The following is a 14,278-nucleotide window of genomic DNA, read 5'->3' as shown; positions in this document are numbered from 1 at the left end:
AGTTCCAGGGCAACTTAAGGGTCCAGTCCGTTTCGCCCATTTCCCTGAATTTGAAAGCTTTCTGTTTCCTGTGAACAGAACAGAAGTTAATCCAATAATTGAAAAATTATAGAGACCTAATTTCGTATCAAACAGAAAGGGGTGATTGGGCCTTCCAGGGGTCCCTGAAGTTTCATTATTGCCTCATGTGTCGAAGCTTACGGAACATATGGACAGTACAACTTCAAATTAATCGTATTTTATGGAGTTCATGACCCGAATAAATAAAGACGCGATGGTTAGAATACATATTATTGAGATTCTGCTCTTTATATTATTTCCAAACAGCACTGGTCTGATAACCTCGGTGAATCACGTGTAGTTTCAACTCCATGGACTCTTAGGGAGACTTTGAAACTCCATCCAATGGTCCTGGTCTCTTCATGGAGGGTGAAAGGGATGTCCCGTGATGGGCTTAGTACCGTACTATTGTGATAGGCGGCCTTCTTTCATCATAGGGCTGGTCGTAGTGCTGGCAGTAGGGTAGCCATTTGGGACATCATTCCGGGCTGAGAAGCGTTGCTTGGTCTCCCAGCCCATACGGAGTCCTGGAGGGGGTCGTTCCCAATGACCGAACATCTGCCTTTTTTGCTTGTTATAGCTGAAGCGCTGCAAGTTAAGCCTTCGGGCCAGGACATGTTGACTCTCCCTGCAATCAACTTCATTTCCCGGACCCAAATATGCTTGACAAGATGCTCTTAACAGGTTTCTTCTGCTTGGCCTTTGGTTCTTCAGTTCCCCCTGTCCTGGTCTTATAATCTCTTGGGCTTTCATAGTCCTTCTGTGACCCGGCCCACATGCCCTTCTTTTTGGACTTCGCCCAAGCCTCAATGCTCCTGTAATTATCCTCCTTCTTTCCAAACTCTGCGCCGGATTTCGCCTCATATACCGTCGCGAGACCTGCTTTCAACATCTCTCGTCCAACGTCGCGTCGAAATAGGCCATTTCGGACATAGACCGTGGCTACCAGACGGTCGTACTGATCGCGTTTATAGATATGGGCTCGTACCCTCCGGCCCAATATATATGACCTGAGCCAGGTAAGAGCTTCTCCGGAATATGGCTGTGCTGTTTTACCGAAATGAGCCGCCTCGGGCGCGTCGACGCCGGCAATGCGAACAGCAATCTACAATTTGTTAATATAATTAAACCAGACGCGGATGGTATCCTTACGGTGTGTTTTCTCAGATCAGCTGCCTTCTCCGGGACTTTTCGCAGCCAGCCCCAACCTGCCAATCTACCTCCAGGTGTATGGAACAGGTGAAAGTTATCGCCATCTCCTACCCTCGTCACAGTCCCGAACAGACTCCTCTTCCTGAAGAATCCGGGTTGTACATGAGTCGCATCGGGGATACGCCGTAGGTATAGTCGGTAGACGCGAACGCTCAACAGGATTGTTGCCGTCAACACGACAGTTGGGACCACCGTTTCCGGGTTGGCATAGTTAGACCAATTGGTGGCATTGAGAGTATCAGCCCAGGCGATCTGTTGCTTCTTGTTGCTATCTTCGTTTCCGGCGTCCGAAGACCATGGTGGCCATCGCATTGCGGTGGATTGTTAGCTCTAAGTACAACAGAAGCTTGTGTGGATATATCCTCGCGACGGACAAAGGAGGTTTGGCGGGGTTCCAAGCTAGTAGTCCTTGGCGTGGCGCCTTCTCAGTGACCCTACAAGATATAAGCTCAACGCAACGCGCCTAGGAAATATTTACGGTTTGATACTACTCGTTGTTACAAATTTTTACTGTATCTCATTTATATGTTCGGATTCGAATCAAACTTAAAATAATCTAGTGTTTGTCTCCCGAACTTCTATTGCCCAGCCAACCATCTACCTGGGTCTCAATCTACTGGAAGAGGCACTCGATTGAACGATGGATATTGTTTGATTTCTAGCCTTTAAAAAGGAGGGTTCATAACCCATGACGCGCTCAGTTCCCCTGCACTTTGAATGTACGGCCACTAGCAGTCTTGCGTTCCTTCTCCTCATTCTCTGGACGTGCCCGTCGTAATACCTGGAGGAAGTCGGCCGTCCGTCTACGCATTCTCGAGTGAATATATGCCTAGGGAAATCAGTACATAGAGACCAGTAGAATATTTCAGTGCGGTATTCATACCTTGGAAGCTTTGATGTGGTAGTGGAAGTAGTCACGGAAGGTTTGAATGTGTGAAATAACCTCGTCTCGTCGCTGTTTCGTAAGATGCCTGGGGAAAAGAACTTGGAAAGTTAGATTTAATACCATAGGTAGGATGGCAATATGCATACCAAATGTAACGTAGCCAATCTCACCCGTGCCCGAGTCCTTTACTCCTGGAACACCTTGGAGCTCGAGAGGGGGGTCCGTCCTGTACAGTACTTGCGGCGCATTCTGTATCGCCCTTCGTCTGGCGTCAACAAACTCCTGTATGAATACCTTGCCAAAAACTCTGTCTGTCTCTTCCCTGAATACAGTGCTGAAAATGACAGTGACTCTGTCGTGGCTGGCTTTGATATAAATAGCCTCCTCCTCACGGTAGTGGATGGCTTTAACCTCACCACCCTCTCGTACGCCCTGCGGAGCTTCTTCGGATGTAAACTTGGATGCTTCTTCATGGAGAGCGTGATGTTCCTCGAAAGCTTGCTCGAATGGTGCAGCCACGGCGTTCCGCTTCAGTAAGGAAATGCTTCGAATCAATGCATCCCGTTCGCCTATCAATTGCAATGTCAGCTTCAAATCTTTGTCGTTATTTGGGCATAGTTCAAACCTTGGTCTTCCGGCAGGTTGTCCAAGTCCACCTGGACTGAAAAGTCGTATCCATTCTCCGGTGGAACGACGTAAGACCCATACTCTCGTTCCAGGACCTTTGTTGCGCCGTGTTTGACAAGCTCGTCGTAGCACTTAATCTGGAGAGATACTAGAATTTTGGACTTCGATTCAGGTGTAGAGACATGGAAAGTAACTCCATCAAAGTCGGAGACTGTCTGGTCGATCGAAGCTGGAGGGGCACTGTCTGACAGTTAGCCTGGGCATTGGTTGTGAGGGTCGCAACTGCCACCATACCCTGAGAAGCGCTCGGTGAGCACAGATTGTATGTAGACATTCTGATAGTCTAGGAGGAGCATTTTGACTGAGGCCCAAGGATCCGACTGGGAAATCTGTTATGCTCGTAACCTTGGACGTACTGATACGTCAAGCTGTAGTGAGTTTGGTGGTGACGAATGTGGGCCCCGCAATCGATGGCTGGCTGATTGCGGGTGGTTGTTGCCTCAGGTTGTAACAAGGTACTGATAACGATAAAGAAATCGAAAAGCCGCAAAAATAAATCTGGAAGAAGACAATATCTTTTGCGCCGAGCTGAAAATATGGTCAAATCATACTTGTAAGAGAAAATTCCCCAGATATGGATTCTGAGGCTTTGCTGACCCTTTTAGGAAATATGAGCATGCGAGGACCTTCGGGCTCATTACTTCAAGCCATGCGAACGCAGTCTGGACTCTCGGCGACAATTCGTCAAGCAGCGCCCGGAACACTGGGGCTGGTCGAGCTGTTGTCGCAGCAAACGAAGAAGTGCTTTGCTGGGATGTGAAAAAGGGAGAGCTTTTGAGTCGCTGGAAAGCCAGTGACTGCAAATCACAGGTGACTGTAATTGCACAGAGCAAGACGGATCGCGACATATTCGCTGTTGGTTACGAAGATGGCAGCATCAGGATATGGGATTCCAAAATTGCCACTGTTATTGTCAGTTTCAATGGGCATAAGTCAGCGATCACAAAGCTTGCTTTCGACAAGTCTGGCGTGAGGCTGGCAAGTGGATCTAGAGATACAGATGTGATCGTCTGGGACTTGATCGCTGAGGTTGGACTATTCAAGCTGAGAGGCCACAAGGACCAAATTACTGGACTGGAATTTCTTCAGCCGAGTGCACCAATAACTACGGAGGACGACGAGATGGCCGTTGACACCGAAGAGGGCGTATCGGAAGGTTTCCTTCTAACAACTGGCAAAGATTCTCTCGTGAAAATCTGGGATATCAGCTTGCAACACTGTATCGAGACACATGTCGCTCAGTCGAATGGAGAATGCTGGGCGCTTGGTATCTCGCCTGATGGCAGCGGCTGCATAACTGCTGGCAATGATGGAGAGATGAAAGTGTGGTCGATCGACACCAATGGCCTATATGCACTCACGAAAAGTGTTGATAGGCCTCTCGACCGCCACTATCTCACATCACGAGGGCTTTTGCATAGGCAAGGAAAAGACAAGGCGCTGGAGGTCACCTTCCACCCAAAACTAGATTTCTTTGCTGTCCATGGCTCCGAAAAGGCTGTAGAGATATGGAGAATCAAGTCACCTGAAGAAGTTAAGAAGAGCCTTGCCAGGAAACGTAAGAGGAGGCGCGAAAAGCTTGTGGCGGCGGGTAAAGCCATCGAAGAAAACGACGATAAGGCCGACGATGTATCAAGTGCTGATATCTCTGAGGTCTTTGTGCAATATGTCATCGTTAGAACTGGCGGTCGAGTTAAATCTGCCGACTGGATATCCGGCAAGTCGTCAAAAAGTGTTGAACTGCTCGTGTCGACAACAAACAACCAGCTTGAGATTTACAAGGTACCAACAAAGGAGAAGAAGGCTCAGGCCGAGGGAATGCCGGATTATACGAGGGCATTCTCAGTCGACCAGCCTGGCCACCGAGTTGATATCAGAGCTTTGGCCCTGAGCTCCGACGACAGGATGCTAGCTTCGGCTTCAAATGGAAGTCTGAAGATTTGGAACATCAAGACCAGGAGTTGTATTCGAACATTTGAATGCGGCTACGCTTTATGTTGCTCATTCTTACCGGGTGACAAGATTGTGGTGGTGGGAACAAAGGCTGGCGAGCTAGAGCTGTTCGATGTTGCATCTGCAGTACTAATTGACACAGTCAAGGCACATGAGGGAGCAATTTGGACACTTCAAGTGCAGCCTGATGGAAGGTCCGTCGTGTCTGGTAGCGCAGACAAGTCTGCAAAATTCTGGAACTTCGAAATCGTGCAAGAAGAAATCCCTGGAACAAAGCGCACGACACCTAAACTACAGTTGGCACACACTCGGACCCTGAAGGTTGCCGACGACGTACTCAGTCTCAAATTCTCGCCAGATTCTCGCCTCTTGGCTGTTGCGCTCCTTGATAACACAGTCAAGGTGTTCTTCAACGACTCTCTCAAGCTCTTCCTAAACCTATACGGCCACAAACTACCTGTTTTGAATATGGATATCTCATTCGACAGCAAGCTTATTGTAACTTGCTCTGCCGATAAAAATGTTCGACTATGGGGTCTAGATTTTGGTGATTGCCACAAGGCCTTCTTTGCCCACCAAGACAGTATTTTGCAGGTAGCATTCGTTCCGCATAACCAGGATGGAAATGGGCATCACTTCTTCAGCAGCAGCAAAGACAAGATGATCAAGTACTGGGATGGAGATAAATTCGAGCAGATTCAGAGATTAGATGGGCATCACGGGGAGATTTGGGCACTGGCTGTTAGCAGGACCGGATCGTTCCTTGTTAGTGCCAGTCACGACAAGAGCATCCGCGTCTGGGAGCAGACTGATGAGCAAATCTTCCTCGAGGAAGAGAAGGAGAAAGAGCTGGAGGAATTGTATGAGAGCACCCTGACAACCTCGCTAGAGAAGGACGGGAATGATGACGACGAAGCTGGCGATGCAGGCAAGCAAACTATCGAAACACTCATGGCCGGAGAAAAGATCGTCGAGGCTCTAGAACTGGGCGTCGCAGACCATGAATTGATGGAAGAATACAAGCTGGAAAAGGCAGCCAACCCAAACACAGCTCCACCGCCAAGGAATCCCCTTTATTTAGCTCTTGGAAACATCAGCGCTGAGCAGCATGTCATGACCGTCTTACAACGCATCAAGGCTGCAGCTCTTCAAGATGCTCTACTCGTCCTTCCTTTCTCGATACTGCCACTTCTCTTCACCTTTTTGAACATCTTCGCGGAAAGATCGATGAATATTCCATTGACCTGCCGGATATTATTCTCCATGCTGAAGATTCACCACAAGCAACTTGTTGCAAGCAAGTCTATGAAGGTCGTCCTCGATGGAGTCCGAAATAACCTGAGGAAGTCTCTGCAGAGACAAAAGGATCAGATGGGCTACAACCTTGCTGCACTTCGCATCGTTGGGACCCAGATCCAAGAACATGGCGTCACGGACTACATAGATGAAGAGACTTGGGATGAGGCGGAAAAGAAGGTCGAAAAGAAACGTGGGTTTGTTCACGTATCGTAAATGTTGGGGTTTTATATAGCATAGAAAGATGCGTATGTAGGATTTGAGGCCGAGGCTATGATAGGAGTAAGGGGAATCTTAATACCAGTTTAAATGTTATTTTTTCGTGCAAATAATAAATACTTGCGGTATACATAATGATCCATAAATCCGGCGCGAGATGAATAGTTGTATGCGATATCTGATATAACCAGAAAATCTCGACAACAAAGCATATCCATATCGCAATATGGGAGTTCCCGGGCTAGAGTCAATACAAAGTAGTCAATACGATATTTATATTTCGTTGGCGTGGATTAACATGCCTGATAAGGTGGTTTTATTGGAGGCAGCCCCTCCAACCAAAACCTGGGGAAAGGTTAGCCCCACCAGCCGACGGGCCTCGGCATTTCGATCAGTCCGCTATGTACGTCGTTAGTGCGGTTACCCTCACTTCTACAGATAAAGCCGCGGCATCGCCGCTCCTTCAGTTTGGTAGATTTTTCTGTAGATTCTCGAAATGGCTGGACGCGTGAGACAACCAATTGATGTGGCAGCGCTGGAGCGCTACATTTCCAAGTCCGTGCCGGAGATCAAAACTCCCATAGACCTCAAGCAGGTTCGTCCAGCGACAGATTTCCCCGCCATAATTTCCCCCATACTAAGCAGGTATTGCAGTTCGGTTTCGGCCAGTCAAACCCCACGTACCAAATCACTGGAAGCGATGGCCAAAAATTCGTCATCCGCAAGAAGCCTCCGGGAAAGCTAGTGTCCAAAACGGCTCACCAAGTCGAGCGAGAATATAGGGTGCTTCACGCCCTGGGGAAGACCGATGTGCCTGTGCCGAAAACATACTGCCTGTGCGAGGATGATAGTGTGATTGGCACCCCGTTCTATATCATGGAGTTCTTGGACGGGCGCATCATTGAGGATGCAGCTCTGCCAGGCGTGAGCCCAGCCGAGAGGACCGAGATGTGAGTGGCCATTATGAAACAGTTATGTTGATTTTCCGTACTAATTCGAGATTGCAGGTGGCACGACGCCGTACGAACACTGGCAAAACTTCACAGAGTCAACATCAAGAGCGTCGGACTCGAAGAATTCGGCAGGGCGAATGGTTTCTACAACCGACAGATCAGAACCCTCGGTACTATAATGGAGTCACAGGGGAGGGTAAAGGACATAGAAACCGGCAAAGCCGTTGGCCCCATACCGCATGTAGACGAGATGCTTGAATATTTCAAAAACCCAAGCACGCAAGTGGCCGATAGGGGACAGATCATTCACGGGGATTATAAAATTGACAACATGGTCTTCCATAAAACCGAGCCCAGAGTTATCGGCGTATTAGAGTGAGTTTCCCATTCCGTTAAGTTATACTAAGCTGACAACAGAAACCTAGTTGGGAGATGTCTACCATCGGCCACCCTCTTTCTGATGTCGTGAACCTGACAATGCCATTCATCGATGGCCCAAACAAGCACAAGGGTTTTGTTCCCGGAGCCACCCCAGGCCTACCAACGAAGGACCAAGTCATATCTTGGTACACAGAGGTCTCGGGTTACAACCCAGAGCCAGATCTGCTGTGGGGTGCCGCGTTCGGAATGTACAGAAGCTCAGTCATTATGCAAGGCATCGCTGCGCGATATGCAGTTAGACAGGCGAGCAGTGCGAACGCGAAGGATTATGCCGACATGATGGTGCCATTCGGCGAGCAGGCGTACAGGATATTCCAGCAAGCAAATGGAGCTAGGCGGTCAAAGGCAAATCTGTAAATATGTAGATAGGCTATCATGTAAAAGGCATGGGTGGAGGTCCAATTTTGGCGGCTCATCAGAATGAAGGATAGGATTTATTGAATAATTGCATTTCACTATCTTATGAAAGGCTAAATGCAGTGCTAGCCACCTGTGTGACATAAGAGTATCCCCAATCCCCATATATTCTATCAACTAGTGCCAGTAACCATACGGTAGCATGTGTATCCTATCAAATACGATCCAGCTTCGCACGGTTCATTGCAATCTGGTCATCCACACGATCACCCTTCACGCCAACCCGCCTAATAAGGTCGTCTTGCTCATCCAGCTCCTTGCCCGTCGCCTGCGCAAGCAAATTAAGCCTTTGAGCAGCACCGTGCAGTTCGCTAAGATTTCCTTCGATTTCATCCTCCATCATATCATCCTCACTGTCCGCCTCAAACTGATACTTCGCACGGTCCGCCAGGCTCGCCTTGGCCGGCGCCTTTGCTTTATACCCCCTATCTCCGGGCTGCATCTCCTTGAACGCGCCCTCCATTCGTTGACCAGAGCTGAAGGCTGCCTGGCGCGTGGCCTCACGTTGGTCCCTCTCAGCATGGTGCTTGTCCAAGATATTTTGGTCACGGGCAGCCTTGCGAGATTGCGAAGTAAATGGGTTGGCCACATGCACGGCGAACATACTCTTGTTGAGAGTCTTCAGTTCACGGGTTCGCTCCTCGGCAATGCGGTTGTGGTTTGCAGCGAGGTCGAGGTTCTTCTCTGTGTTGTGGATACGCTCTCCCTGGGCACCGAGACGAGCGAGGGTGCCACGTCCGGTCTCTTCGGCCTGGGATGCCATGCGGAGGGCGTTTCGGGTTGACGAGACATCCTCTTGCTTCATGAAGCGGATTTCTTGCTTGGTAGCCTCCACATCCTCCTCCTCCTCTTCTTCAGCGGTTAATTGCCTGTCACCATATGTACCATAGCCGCTGTTGGCTCCAGCGCCGTAGCCACCGCCAGGCTGCGCATTCTCCGGTGGTACGCTCTGCTTCTTTGCATTCCTCTCTTTGGCATCTCCAAATAGCGCATTTCTGTTGTCTTCTGTTGTAGCCGTGTCGGCACTCTCCGACCGTCCTAATCCACCATAACCGCCGGCGCCACGCGATTGTACTGACGGAGCCCCGCCGTATGGGCTGCTTGCATTATCGTAGCGGTTCGAGCCATAGCCATTCGCACTTCCGTAACGCTCAGCGCCATATGCTGGAGGTGCGGTTTCCGTAGAAGTTGTGGATGCTGCATAAGAGTTGCTCCTCCCCGACGCTGGTCCGTTGGGTAGGCCCCCGTATTGCGACCGCTGGCTGACGGCACCGCTGGCGGGCGAACCGCTTGATTGTTTCTCTTGTCCTGGCTTCGCACCGTAATTGGCATACTTGTTTGTATCGACAGCATATGGATCTGGCGATTGTGTCGCCTGTGCATATGGGTTCGAAGAGGGGGAGGGGCGCCCCGAGTTGTTATCGGCCTCACGGCTCTCCTTCTTCTTGCCAAAGCCGAATTTCTTCATCGTTGCAACAGGGTATATCTCTGAGTTTTCTGTCTTCCTTTTTGGCTTGGAATGATAAAATTCGTGAATCTTTATGTTGATAGCAGAGTACGATGGAGGCAAAGATACGAGACTGTGGCTGATGTCTGACGTGTGTATGAGGACCGATTGTCGTTTCAAGCCAATAGTATTGGCCCCTTTAGGATAAGCTCGGGGTCTGGAAGTAGTGCATTATTTGGTGGGGTTGCCGCCTAAGTATGCCTTGCCGCCTGACTCACCGAAGCCAGTGCCACCTTGCGGATTAACTATAATATCGAGAGCTCCCAAGGGCGTCGAGGGAGCTATAACTTCTCGATTGCGTCCAGAAAATATCTTTATATTGACATTTTCATAGCAATGACTTGCTGAACTCCCCGCCCTATATCGCACCTAGCCATCGATAACACGAGGAACGAATAGCTTCCGACACCAATCTTGGTCCCAACGAACCGATAAGATCAAAATGGTTAAACGATTACACACTCTGCCATATATACTTATTTTCAAACGAATAAAAACACTAATAGCGCGGTGACGGGCTTCACCAGTCGTCCCTTGACATCTTCCGTATTGAAAAGGCGGAGAATTGGTTATGGCATCTATATTCTCCTTTGATCCAGACCCGCCGACGATATCCTCTCCATGGCTCACTCCAGCGGAGGGATCGCCCAGAGCAGAGACTCCGATTTCTCGCGGAGATTCACGAACACAAGATAGATCTTTGCTCCTCGGTTCGAAAGCATCAGTGGGAGCGGTGAATGGCACATCATTACAGCCTGGGCATCTCTCAGACTACAATGTTACCAAACTCGAGCCAGAACCGCAAACTGGACCCGCTGAGTACAAACTGCATCTTCTTTTACGTCCAAGGAGGAAATATACGTCCTTCAGTACAGGAACACATACAGCTGCTCCACCGCAGTCCAAAGTAGCAACTGGCGAATCAGCAACAGCACCAACAAACCAATCAAGACAACATCGTCTTACGCAGCTGACGACTCAATTACTATGGAGGCTACAGCAATCATCCCCTTACCATGCCTCATCCTCATCTACTAGCGAGCTTATCGTGCCACAACTGCCGGAGGCGATGGCATCCCTTAACATGCAGACACGGCCAGGTAAATTATTGGCTGGGTTAGAGTCGAGCCGTGGCGCACTTTATGAAATTGGTGTTTCAGACAGCGGTGTGCTTGTAGGCTTGGCTAAGGATGAAATGGATGAGAGTTTGACAAATCTCAGGGCTATGGCAGCCAGCTTGGGATGTTTTGTGGAAGTGACCAGGATGGTGGTAGTCGGCGAATGTGAATGGTCGCCCGCAGAAGCGCCTACAGATGAGCCGCTCGATATCTCAGGGCCTTCGAGGGACCATGCAGAGGATAAACTCCGGAAAGAAAAGCTTTGGGTAGCTGAGGCATTGGTAACACCAGATCTTAGTTTGGTCAGCAAGGATGCAGGTCGTGCGCCACATAACGGATCGCCAATATCTAGTGCTACAGCATCTGGGGCTGGGCTATCCAAAGACGCGGAATTGAATATATCCCGCGGATCATCCACCGAGCAATTGCGAATCACTTTGACTGGACCTACAACATCGGGGAAATCTTCCCTTTTGGGGACTTTATCAACGGGGACTCTTGACAATGGCAGAGGTAAGAGCAGACTGAGCCTGCTAAAGCATCGCCACGAGTTAGCTTCTGGAATAACAAGTTCTGTGGCCCAAGAACTTGTTGGATACAGGACTTCCTCTTCTCCGGCTATTGCAGCAGAAGTTATCAATTACGCAACTGGGAACGTGACCACATGGACTGATATACACGCCCAGTCTGAGAATGGTCGACTTGTTTTTGTCTCCGATTCTGCCGGCCACCCTAGATATCGGCGAACCACCGTTCGTGGACTGGTCGGCTGGGCGCCTCACTGGACGTTACTTTGCGTTGCTGGCGACGACGGAACAAATACTCCTCAGGGGGCTGGAGGGACATCGTCGGCACAGGATATCATGGGCAGCACTCTTGGAGCTGGAATCGATTTATCAAAGGCACATCTTGATCTTTGCTTGCAACTGGAAAGGCCCCTTGCAATCGTTATAACAAAGCTCGATATCGCCTCTCGGACTAGCTTAAGAGAAACATTGGGTAAGATCCTTTCTGCTATAAAGGCCGTTGGGAGAGTCCCGATGATTCTTCCTCCAGATCAAACGAAAGGCATCATGGAGTCCGACCTTCAATCCATACCGGACAAGGATGCAGATACAGTGAAGAAAATTGTGGGCACACTGAATCCAGACAATCTTACAAAGGTGGTGCCTATAATCATGACATCTGCCGCAAAGGGAACAGGGATACGAATGTTGCACTCTCTTTTCTGCAGTTTGCCAGTTCCGAGTACCCCAACTTCGCATGATTACATAGGAGAAGTCTTGAATCCTGAACAGCCTGCATGTTTGTTCCATATTGAAGATACGTTTGCTCTTCCAGCGGCATTTGCCATGCAAACATCTGTCAAAGATACGCATTTAGAGGAAGGAACCGTGGTGGCTGGGCATCTTCGATTCGGCTCTATTTCAGTCGGAAACAATATCGTTGTTGGACCATTTCCTGCGGATTCTGGAAGTGATGATGAGACTTTGTGGCCGCTATCGTCGTCAACTGGAGCAAGGCAACACGATCAGGAATTTGACCTTGGACGATCGGCATCTCATCCGTCAGCTTCGGAGCTCGCTCGAGCAGCACGACGTGAAGCAGCTTCGGCATCTGCACCTCCCGGCGAATGGCACAATGCGCACATAGTCAGCATACGCAATCTTCGACTCCCCGTTCATAACCTGCAAGCAGGGCAGGTTGGAACCATTGGCATCGTGTTCGACATACCAGAAGTAGAGAACCCGGCAGACCCCTTCGAGCGACGACCAACCCAGGCGCCTCGCCTTCGGAAAGGCATGGTTTTAGCTATCCCAAGCCACCATATGAAGGACACCGGGCTGTCTCTCCAGGCAGTCAGCAGGTTCACTGCCTCTTTCGAGGATGAGGATATCAATTCAATCACGATTGGCAGCCTTGTTGTCGTCTACATAGCGTCCATCAGGGCATCAGCCCGCGTAGTTAGGCTCATGCCGCATGCCCCAGCTTCCGAAAGGGGACAGGATATAGATGACGATGGATCGAATCTTTTCGAGGATGAGGATGACGATCCTGGGCCTCCTATATTTGGCTCGGATGGAGTCACTGATGTGACGCTTGAACTCATGACAACACGGGAGTGGATCGAGTTAGGATCTCAGGTTCTGATAATGCCTGGTGGTGGCCATGGCTTATACTATGGCTCGGAGAGGGGTGAGAAGGGTATTGCAGGACTAGAGGGGTTTGTTGGGAAAGTGATAGAGGTTGTAGATTGGTAATATTTCCCATGTTAGTGGTGACGACATCCTATGAATATATAATGTTTTGGTTCTGTTTTGCTTAATATTACATTTATGTTTTGGGTTCTTCAGACTTTCTTGAATTTGTCATGAGTCCCGATTGGCACTTGGGAGAATTCTACCAAGCTGGCTCTGCGAGCCTTTGCCATTGAAATCCCTGCTCCCACTTATTGTAGTTCTTCCGGTTTGTCGATGGTTTGAGGCATTATTCCCAGCCCTCGTATGGTATCTCCTTTTTCCTACACCCAAGTCCCTCCATTATGGCATCGAGCCCATACATTCCTCATCCGATCCTCATGATTCCTGATCCGACCACCTATGCCCGTACCAACCCATAAACCAACGTCCACGTCAACACAAACCCACTCAACCCATCAATCAACCCTCCCGTCCACAGCGTCCACCCACTGACAAAAAACCTTGTCGTGTCAAGTTCCGCAGCAGCAGTCGGGCGCACACGGAAGACGTACACCAGCGCAGAGGTGATGAAGGTGAGGAGGGCGTAGAAGAGGAAGCCAGGGTACGATTCGAGGCCGAGGATTCCGGCGGCAATGCCGAGTAAAGAGGCTGTGAGGTTGTGTAGGTTCGCAAGAGTCTGTACGCGCGTTAGATCATGAGACCCGGGATTTGAAGCAGTTCTGCGTGGCGGAGACAGTCGAGGGTTACCTTGGTGTTATGCACGATGCTATCCGGCACCAGCGGATTGATCTGTAGTTCACGCTCCGAGATCATCTTGAACAGTCGATTGGGACCTCTGAGGTCGGATGCCCGGCGGAGGAGACGTGTTCTGGATCGGAGGTGACTGTTGGGCCCGGAATGCGAGGTATTCGTGTGGTTTTGGTGGTATAGGAGTGCAGGTGACGTTAGGGTCGCGGCTGAGGCTACCGGAAGCGCGGATTGTGGTGCTGGCTCTGATTGGGTGGTGGCGGATCTGACGGCGGCTGTGTCGCGCGATCGCCGGGTTGCGGGTGGGGAATTGGCATCTCACTTTCTGGAATCTATATGCGAGTACTTTGGTACATATATAAGAGTCATCTTTTATTAGAAGCCTGATAGTTGACTCGGCGATGCCGATATATGCAGGATTTATTATTTTATTGTAGTTTGGGCTATTTTTGTGACTATTTTATTGTATTTGCAATGAAGTAAAATATGTAAAATATGTGAGTTGTTATTCATAAATATTATTCAAAATGATCAACAAAAATCATCAGAGTAAAGAGCCATGGTATAAAATCCTCCACCTC

The 14,278-nt window shown here is 49.5% G+C and overlaps 7 protein-coding genes across 7 annotated transcripts; 3 read left to right on the top strand and 4 right to left on the bottom strand.

Annotated features, from left to right (window-relative positions):
* Window positions 1-139: 139 nt before the first annotated feature.
* LCL3 (putative endonuclease lcl3) lies at window positions 140-1,783 on the bottom strand. Its single transcript, XM_018277593.2, has 2 exons — window positions 1,213-1,783; window positions 140-1,165 (listed from the first exon to the last, which is right to left on the bottom strand). The coding sequence occupies exons 1-2, from the start codon at window positions 1,582-1,584 to the stop codon at window positions 701-703; spliced, it is 837 nt and encodes a 278-aa protein (XP_018127504.1). The 5' UTR covers window positions 1,585-1,783; the 3' UTR covers window positions 140-700.
* Window positions 1,783-3,224, bottom strand: VE01_08164 (uncharacterized protein). Its single transcript, XM_018277592.2, has 5 exons — window positions 3,080-3,224; window positions 2,784-3,025; window positions 2,305-2,727; window positions 2,156-2,256; window positions 1,783-2,101 (listed from the first exon to the last, which is right to left on the bottom strand). Exons 1-5 carry the CDS (start codon window positions 3,139-3,141, stop codon window positions 1,970-1,972), a joined length of 960 nt encoding a protein of 319 aa, XP_018127503.1. The 5' UTR covers window positions 3,142-3,224; the 3' UTR covers window positions 1,783-1,969.
* Window positions 3,225-3,351: 127 nt separating this feature from the next.
* Window positions 3,352-6,435, top strand: VE01_08163 (uncharacterized protein). Its single transcript, XM_018277591.2, has 2 exons — window positions 3,352-3,398; window positions 3,451-6,435. The coding sequence occupies exons 1-2, from the start codon at window positions 3,382-3,384 to the stop codon at window positions 6,308-6,310; spliced, it is 2,877 nt and encodes a 958-aa protein (XP_018127453.1). The 5' UTR covers window positions 3,352-3,381; the 3' UTR covers window positions 6,311-6,435.
* Window positions 6,436-6,738: 303 nt separating this feature from the next.
* Window positions 6,739-8,164, top strand: VE01_08162 (uncharacterized protein). Its single transcript, XM_018277590.2, has 4 exons — window positions 6,739-6,908; window positions 6,968-7,263; window positions 7,321-7,641; window positions 7,692-8,164. Exons 1-4 carry the CDS (start codon window positions 6,810-6,812, stop codon window positions 8,062-8,064), a joined length of 1,089 nt encoding a protein of 362 aa, XP_018127505.1. The 5' UTR covers window positions 6,739-6,809; the 3' UTR covers window positions 8,065-8,164.
* SPO20 (Meiosis-specific subunit of the t-SNARE complex) lies at window positions 8,078-9,715 on the bottom strand. Its single transcript, XM_018277589.2, has one exon. It carries the CDS (start codon window positions 9,590-9,592, stop codon window positions 8,279-8,281), a length of 1,314 nt encoding a protein of 437 aa, XP_018127507.1. The 5' UTR covers window positions 9,593-9,715; the 3' UTR covers window positions 8,078-8,278.
* Window positions 9,716-9,876: 161 nt separating this feature from the next.
* VE01_08160 (uncharacterized protein) lies at window positions 9,877-13,060 on the top strand. Its single transcript, XM_018277588.2, has one exon. The coding sequence runs from the start codon at window positions 10,203-10,205 to the stop codon at window positions 13,008-13,010; it is 2,808 nt and encodes a 935-aa protein (XP_018127506.1). The 5' UTR covers window positions 9,877-10,202; the 3' UTR covers window positions 13,011-13,060.
* On the bottom strand, window positions 12,998-13,979 carry VE01_08159 (uncharacterized protein). Its single transcript, XM_018277587.2, has 2 exons — window positions 13,698-13,979; window positions 12,998-13,626 (listed from the first exon to the last, which is right to left on the bottom strand). The coding sequence occupies exons 1-2, from the start codon at window positions 13,761-13,763 to the stop codon at window positions 13,348-13,350; spliced, it is 345 nt and encodes a 114-aa protein (XP_018127448.1). The 5' UTR covers window positions 13,764-13,979; the 3' UTR covers window positions 12,998-13,347.
* Between the last annotated feature and the right edge of the window lie 299 nt (window positions 13,980-14,278).

This window comes from Pseudogymnoascus verrucosus (assembly GCF_001662655.1).
Source record: "Pseudogymnoascus verrucosus strain UAMH 10579 unplaced genomic scaffold scaffold_45, whole genome shotgun sequence".
NCBI lineage: Eukaryota > Fungi > Ascomycota > Leotiomycetes > Thelebolales > Thelebolaceae > Pseudogymnoascus > Pseudogymnoascus verrucosus.
The sequence above is the reverse complement of the archived record's forward strand: the minus strand, read 5'-3'. Positions and strand labels throughout refer to the sequence as shown.

Excerpts from the sequence above, each read along its gene's own strand:
- SPO20 (XM_018277589.2), bottom strand. The coding sequence starts at position 9,592 with ATGAAGAAATTCGGCTTTGGCAAGAAGAAGGAGAGCCGTGAGGCCGAT.
- VE01_08160 (XM_018277588.2), top strand. The coding sequence starts at position 10,203 with ATGGCATCTATATTCTCCTTTGATCCAGACCCGCCGACGATATCCTCT.
- VE01_08159 (XM_018277587.2), bottom strand. The coding sequence starts at position 13,763 with ATGATCTCGGAGCGTGAACTACAGATCAATCCGCTGGTGCCGGATAGC. Across the intron at positions 13,627-13,697 it reads GCATCGTGCATAACACCAAG|ACTCTTGCGAACCTACACAA; the intron begins GTAACCCTCGAC and ends ACGCGCGTACAG.
- LCL3 (XM_018277593.2), bottom strand. The coding sequence starts at position 1,584 with ATGCGATGGCCACCATGGTCTTCGGACGCCGGAAACGAAGATAGCAAC. Across the intron at positions 1,166-1,212 it reads CTGATCTGAGAAAACACACC|ATTGCTGTTCGCATTGCCGG; the intron begins GTAAGGATACCA and ends AACAAATTGTAG.
- VE01_08162 (XM_018277590.2), top strand. The coding sequence starts at position 6,810 with ATGGCTGGACGCGTGAGACAACCAATTGATGTGGCAGCGCTGGAGCGC. Across the intron at positions 6,909-6,967 it reads CTCCCATAGACCTCAAGCAG|TTCGGTTTCGGCCAGTCAAA; the intron begins GTTCGTCCAGCG and ends CAGGTATTGCAG. Across the intron at positions 7,642-7,691 it reads AGAGTTATCGGCGTATTAGA|TTGGGAGATGTCTACCATCG; the intron begins GTGAGTTTCCCA and ends ACAGAAACCTAG.
- VE01_08164 (XM_018277592.2), bottom strand. The coding sequence starts at position 3,141 with ATGCTCCTCCTAGACTATCAGAATGTCTACATACAATCTGTGCTCACC. Across the intron at positions 2,728-2,783 it reads CAACCTGCCGGAAGACCAAG|GCGAACGGGATGCATTGATT; the intron begins GTTTGAACTATG and ends TGCAATTGATAG. Across the intron at positions 2,257-2,304 it reads GATTGGCTACGTTACATTTG|TTCTTTTCCCCAGGCATCTT; the intron begins GTATGCATATTG and ends TAACTTTCCAAG.